The sequence below is a fragment of the Beta vulgaris genome, chromosome 1 (genome assembly GCF_026745355.1).
Source record: "Beta vulgaris subsp. vulgaris cultivar EL10 chromosome 1, EL10.2, whole genome shotgun sequence".
Taxonomy (NCBI): domain Eukaryota; kingdom Viridiplantae; phylum Streptophyta; class Magnoliopsida; order Caryophyllales; family Amaranthaceae; genus Beta; species Beta vulgaris.
Window position 1 is genome coordinate 5,344,897 of NC_079202.1, and position 6,800 is coordinate 5,351,696.

The 6,800-nt window shown below is 35.6% G+C and overlaps 1 protein-coding gene across 5 annotated transcripts; it reads right to left on the reverse strand.

Annotated features, from left to right (window-relative positions):
• Positions 1-711: 711 nt before the first annotated feature.
• On the reverse strand, positions 712-5,495 carry LOC104905762 (phosphoglycerate mutase-like protein 1). Of its 5 annotated transcripts, XM_057395564.1 has the most exons (11): positions 4,556-5,297; positions 4,334-4,435; positions 4,174-4,253; positions 3,989-4,111; positions 3,421-3,490; positions 3,153-3,312; positions 2,826-2,900; positions 2,648-2,736; positions 1,215-1,334; positions 1,070-1,114; positions 712-992 (listed from the first exon to the last, which is right to left on the reverse strand). In XM_057395564.1, exons 4-11 carry the CDS (start codon positions 4,056-4,058, stop codon positions 935-937), a joined length of 687 nt encoding a protein of 228 aa, XP_057251547.1. In that variant the 5' UTR covers positions 4,059-4,111; positions 4,174-4,253; positions 4,334-4,435; positions 4,556-5,297; the 3' UTR covers positions 712-934. The 5 variants fall into 5 exon arrangements, with proteins under 5 accessions (XP_057251547.1, XP_010692690.1, XP_010692689.1 ...); XM_010694388.3 differs by lacking the exons at positions 3,421-3,490; positions 3,989-4,111 and adding an exon at positions 5,335-5,495 and having other exon boundaries at positions 4,539-4,600; XM_010694387.4 differs by lacking the exons at positions 3,421-3,490; positions 3,989-4,111 and adding an exon at positions 5,335-5,495 and having other exon boundaries at positions 4,539-4,623.
• Positions 5,496-6,800: the final 1,305 nt, after the last annotated feature.

Below are 6,800 nucleotides of genomic sequence, written 5' to 3' on the forward strand. Positions count from 1 at the left end.
CTCCTTCATAACTGCTCATCTCTCTATAAGTTTTTCAGATCTACTCTCTCTCCCCTCATAACTTCGTCTTCAGATCTTCTTTCTCTCTCTCCTCATCTTCGTTTTCTTTCTGTTCTTTGCAATTTTGCTTCAAAATCATTTTCTCTCTCCTAAAAAATGGTTTGTGATATCAATTTGGAACCTTTGATTGATGCGCATTTTGAAACTACGGATGAGGGAGAGACGACGTTCATAATTGACGTCATTCGATCAATTGAAAATGGTTCTCCTTGGCCCCGTAGACTTTATGATTCAGGGGCTGCTTCAAAGTGTATGGGTCCAACTGCTTGCAAAGCTTTGGGTGTTGTTCTTGAGGAAATCAAACATAGCTAAAATTATCTCCAAATCCTCCTTCCCCTTCCGGTGATGCTTGAGAGGCGACGTTCATAATTGACGTCATTCGATCAATTGAGGAAGTATATATTTATATATAATGGAAATCATGTTCCGTTGAAATTGAAAGTATATTCTGTTCAACCAAACATAGCCAAAATTATCTCCAAATCCTCCTTCCCCTTCTGGTGATGCTTGAGACAAATTTACAAGCTTTTGCAATAATTTGCATATTTCGAAATAAACTTATATATGTCCTCTTAATCTGGTTATCTCCTATATTACAAAGAGACAAACCTTTGCAATTTAGAACTTATATTCAAAATATTGAATGAGATATAAGCAAAATCACGGTATTTAGGTAATCCAAAAACTATATACTTCAATATACACTGCAAGTTTTATACAAAGCACATTCATGTCTTAACTAATGGAACAATAACAAAGCCAATTAATGAAACAATGACAAAGCCTATTCCTGTTCTGCTCTCAATTAACCCCACTCTCTTGATGCTGGCTGTCATCTGATTCTCGTTGTGCATTCACTATGTCACTTGGTAGGTCAAGTGTGAGATATACTACCAGGATAGTTTGTTCTTACCTCATCAATTCCTGTTAAACTGCAGATTAACAATACAATGGTTAAGAACAGAAGCTTACATAATCTTTGTTATGGATAGTGGTTCTCACTTCTCACCTTTTGTCCACCAAAATCACTGATCGAAGTTCGGAATTCGCAAAGCTGTGCAAATTTTAAGCGTAAGCCTCAATTAGTAAAAAGAATAAAGAAAATAATACTAATCACTAATTGCCTAAAACTACAGGGCAGATGCAGCACTTACAATTTGCAAATCTCATTCTTTGTTGACGGGTGGCAATCGTCGCCAAACTCTGGCAGAGTCTGAAACAAAAATGCACTGTGTGTGACAATGGCGATCTCTCTCTCCTTCCTAGTCCACAGCCTGCAAGAAACTATTTGTATTGAGAGCCAATCTTTTGAAAAATTCTTAGTTCTTAAGGGTTAGAAAGATTTGTTTGATCCTGACATGTATGGTTGTATATGCAACTCATGGTAATAAATCTGGGATACGATTGGGATTGCCGTATTGATCGCAGAATCGCTTTCCCGGTACGGCCTTATATCCCGTTCATGGTAAGCAAAAACCCTTACAGTGTGGTCGCGATGCAGCTGATATTTAATACCAAAATTTAAATATAACTGTTGTTTATTATATACAAATGTTATGTATCATACTATCCACATGCACCATCTAGAATGGTTTTGCACAACTAATATTTTTGTTTCAATATAGAACATGTGTTATTCAACATACAATTTAAAATAAAAAAAGTTAGAAAGAAGAATAGTTCCTAAGTGGTAGGAACTAGGCAGAGCTCCGAATCTTATACATGATAATGCATCTCCGAGATTTCATCATTCAAGATTGTAGCCAAATGATTATCAAAATTCAGGCACAATTTAGTTATAAGGTTGCCAAATTCGTGGCGAAGAGGAAAACCTAAGGTCTACACTTTTTAGATTGGAAGGTAAAAGCTTCACCCCCTCTGCCCTCCAAATTCCGGTAAATATTTAGGCCCATCTTGTAGCTAGATGATATCAAGCTCAAGAACAGGACATGCGCCTAGCCTTCAAGCAATGACAATAAAGACTGGTTATGAATATTGAACTCTGATGAGATAGAGAGAATTTGGCAGCTTACCAAGCTACTTCAAAAGTCTAGTCTCATCAGTAAAAACGAGCTGGAGAAACATTTGAAGATAAATTATTTTGATCTGTTGTGATTCCTTCACAAAATCCTTACAATCATTGGGCGATGCAGTAACTCATATGAGGATGAATAGGATAAATATTATAGGGTTTTTCTATGTAGTACCCCTGTGTTTTTCGAAATTCTATGTTGTACCCAACCTTTTTGAACTTAACATATTGTACCCCTAAACTCTTTAAACGTCACTCAAAATACCCTTACTAATAAAAATTCCTACTCTAAATCTCATTTAGTGTTTAATTTATCAGATCATATCCCAAACCTCAGTAATCTAACAAGGCTACAAAATCTTACTCTAGGCCCACAGGATAAGAAAGTCCCAAAATATAATGTTTTAGATCGTGTATAAGGGTATTTTGTGTAATGTTAATAAATCTTAGGGGTACAACGTGAAAATTTCAAAAATATCGGGTACAACATATTATTTCGTAAAACACAGGGTTACTATGTAGAAAAACCCAATATTATATTTAGTGGTTGCTTACCATTTCATGAACTTCACTCCTCGAGCTGAAAGTTCCTCATCTGACTCCCTGACATCCTCTCTCCACAAGATGTCTTCATCACTTTCTATCTGGGTGCATAGGATAAAATATGACCTAAAAGACTAGGAACAATCAAGTCAGTCCATCAGAACTGATAAAAGATAGCTAGTGTGCTTACCAGGGAAAAATCGATTGCTGGAAACAGACTCTTGTACTCGCTAATGCTTCCCCTCTTATCGCATGTATTCACTCCCTGTGCGAAAGCTTCACTCAGTCAGAGGTATTATGGTACAAGTTAGCCACGAAAAAGACACAAAAATGACTCCCATTGTATAACTTCAACATTTTGCAAAAAGTGTGAATGATTATCAAGATTCAAGAAGAGAAAATAGTCTGTTTTTTGCTTAAAAACAAATGGATCAGGTATACACCGATCTTCAAGATTCAGAGACATCTGGAAATGGACTTTTCCCTACAGATAAAGCAAACCAGTCTATACACACACCAGGCGTTCTCGACAAAGCTCCTGCGTTATGAATGGCGGACAGTTTTGACTTGATACAGTAGAATGATCATTCTTCCCATTTCCCACCATCAGAGGGGTTTCACTCATCTCGCTCTCATGATTGCCTCCACCAAAAACTACGGCCGCAGTCTGCATTGTCCTACAAAAACAAGTGTGCATCAGAAAAATTACATGAGCAAAGCAGCTAACAACATGCAAAAAGAACAGCAAGAGGAAGAAAGTTGTATCAAAGACGAGAGAGGATCACCCCAGCACTCGTCCCCTTCTCAACCTCCAAAGAACAAAGAAACAACTGAAGAAAGGTTCCTCCTGAAATGCTGGATAATAGGAAAGCTGCAGGTACTGGGTTAGACACAGACATCACAACGTGAAGTACTGAAGATATGTCATACGTAGTGACATAGCACTACAACATAATCGTAAATCATAAAACATCTCACCGGCATTATATATTGACTGAGAGATAATGGTAGGAGGGATCATTGAGACACTTCTAAAACCATAAGTGTACCATAAAATGTTTGAAAAAGGTGAGCTACAAATTACAATATAGATCTTCAACAAACACACAGGCACAACACATAAAAACCAATATGAATTATTATTACTCCCTTCAAAACTGAATTTATCATAAATTCTTTCAAGGACATTTTTCTTACACTCAATGTAGCACATAAAGGAACCCAACTATACCTCAAACTCACGGTTTCTTAGTCAAATTATGTAGGCCAAGCCCTTGGAGCGAACAGGGGGAGGGGGGATATGATAATCGAAACTCTAAGAACTTAAAGATGGTGGGATTGGAAGTTTGGAACCTTGGACCTTGAAGTCACAATGTGGATATCCCACATCTGCAGCATCCACAGCAAGTACTACTTGGTTCATGCTTTCTATTAGCACAATATTTTTGTGCAAAGTTTCTGCTCTCTACAAAACAACTACCCCAACAATCATCACTATTGGAAATTGAACAAAGTACCCTGAATTTTCAGTTAGATACCTCAACATAGGAGAGGTGATGACTAGCTCAATCCTCTGCAGTAGTCCCGTAGCACAAACATGTTTCCGAAGATTCTGAACCTGTGAAACAACAACCTTTACACCGAGCATTCTCAATTGATCTAATGGCTAATATATCAAGACACAAACTACAAAATTACCTGTTCCCATCCGAGTGATGAGAGGCAGGGATCAATCAGTTCAGGAGACGTTTTATACTTCTCTGCGCCTTCTACGTTGTGAATCCCTTGTGCATGCCGAACCTATGTCAACATGACAAACCCCGTTATTTATAAACATGTTCATACAGACATCAAAGAAATGATACATCCACTATTGCAAATTAAAGTTCATAGAGACACAAACCAGGTGCAGAATTTTACATCGGTGCAACGGGTATAAGCTCAGGCTAGGTGGAATCTCCATGTCTGAAAACCCAGAAATGAAGATACTATAGTAGATATGTACATCAGTTTAACCCATAAACAAGCAGTAAGCAATTTGTACAATATACTTTGAAAAAAATTTGGGATTCATCTTAAAATGGCAAACAAAGAATGTCAGTCATTTTCATTGCAATATTTCATTAATGTAATGGCATTTGTTTCAGACCCTAAATTCAAATCTCATTGTTTAATACTTCAAATCTATCCTGAATATTGAGTATAGCTCTAAATCTCATACAGGATAACGTCAAGATTAATATAAAATTAAGATGATTTGGACATTAAAATACTTTTGTTGAATTGTGATCTGTTGTGAGTCAAACATGATCAGATATTTAATGCATAATATAATGTTTGATCATGACATAAAGATTTAATTTTTCTATCAGATCTTAGATTAGATGTGACAAAATGTAGTATTATAGTGATGAATGAGAGAAAAAATAATTTTAAATTAGAAATACAATTCAATATGAGTGCAATTTTATAAAGTATTGAACAAGCAGAATCAAACATTAATCCCAGTTACATTAGCTGACGATATGCTGTAATAAACTATGAAAATATCTGTAGAAACATCACTTCATGATTAAAAAGTTAAAAAATTTATAAACCAAATAAGTAAGAAAACTCTTCCAGATAAGAAACTTTAATAAAATTAATACTCCAAAAAGAAATTCAATCAAGCAAGAGAGGAGAGATAATAGAAAGTTTACCAGAAGGAAGAGAAAGAATGTGGACATAAAATGGCGGGGCTTGATTGAGTAAGACTATTTTAAGTCAAAACTAAGTTAATTTATTATAATTCCTCCTTTGTTGTAATATAGAGAGATTTAAGCCAGATGGGGGGATTTTGCTATTGTACTCAATGATTGTTTAGTTTGATCAAAGTTGTGTTTTGTTTATATTTATCATAGATATCTATTTATACAACCTAAAAGACAAAGTCTTGAATCCATGCAAACTCGATATAATAATCTCTAAATAATATCTATCATATATTCATATCTAGAGTTCTAACACCCCTCTCAAGTATGAGAGTGCACATTCCTCATACCCAATTTGGACAACAAAAATTCAAATTGTTGTCTACAAAGAGCTTTAGTAAATATGCTGGTGTAGGCGTGATTTTATTTCATCTACGCGGTGTGAGCGCGTATTTGACTATCTCATTGTTAAGATTTTATTTAAAAGTATTTCGAAGTCGCCGACAAGTCTTTAGAGGAAGACTCATAAACCTAATTGGATATTTGGGAAACCGTAGGGACATTTTAGAGACTTATCTAATGTAGATTTCCCCGTCATAACTTCGTTAATAGTTACGAACCAAAAAAGGCGAGTTTGGGGGTGGGGATACGAATACGTATGGTCAGGAACCACGTTCTCCCATTGCTGGGCTCTACTAAATATCGATTGACAACAAGTTTCATGCAAAAGAATAACCAAAAAATATTTTCGAGCACCCTGAAAATATTAGGCTAAGCTGGTTGATTAAACACATCAAAAGACTATTTTTTAGCGACACGTTATTAAACAATCAAAATTACAAGGTTCCCAATAGGCTGTCCAAAGTATCTGATTAATATTAGAACAATTCATTAGGTCTTGATTATCAATTATAACATTTTGGTGATGAAAATATAAGCAGGACAATTATAAAAATAATATATAAGAAAAATAAAAACAAAGAACAGAGCTTAGAATATAGAAAGAATGATTTTTACTAGGGATCTACATCATGAGATAAAATCTTAGTAACTTCAATAAATAAATTAGAGAAATACATTCAAGAACCCTAAAAAAATATATGGTATGGCTTGGGTTGATGGAATAACAACTCTCGAAAGGAGCAATCGTAAAGCCTTTCAACGAACCTTGTGAAGATCGATCGAAATATGCGTGTATGTATTTGTAAATATGTGTTTGTGTGTGTTTGAAAGTATCAGAGTATGAGAGTTCGCAAGTATTCGGGAGCAAAGAGTACGTGAAATGTATTTTGATCCGAGAATCATGATACAAAAATATTTTTTTTAAAAAAAAAGAAAAGCAAACTCCACGTCGTGCAAATAGTGCGTTGTGTGAGGCGCATATTGGTGCGTCTAATGCGTTACAACCAATGCGATGAGCGCACGTGGTCGCCAGGTGCACAATCAATCTGGCCAGCCTTTTCACTTGACGCATT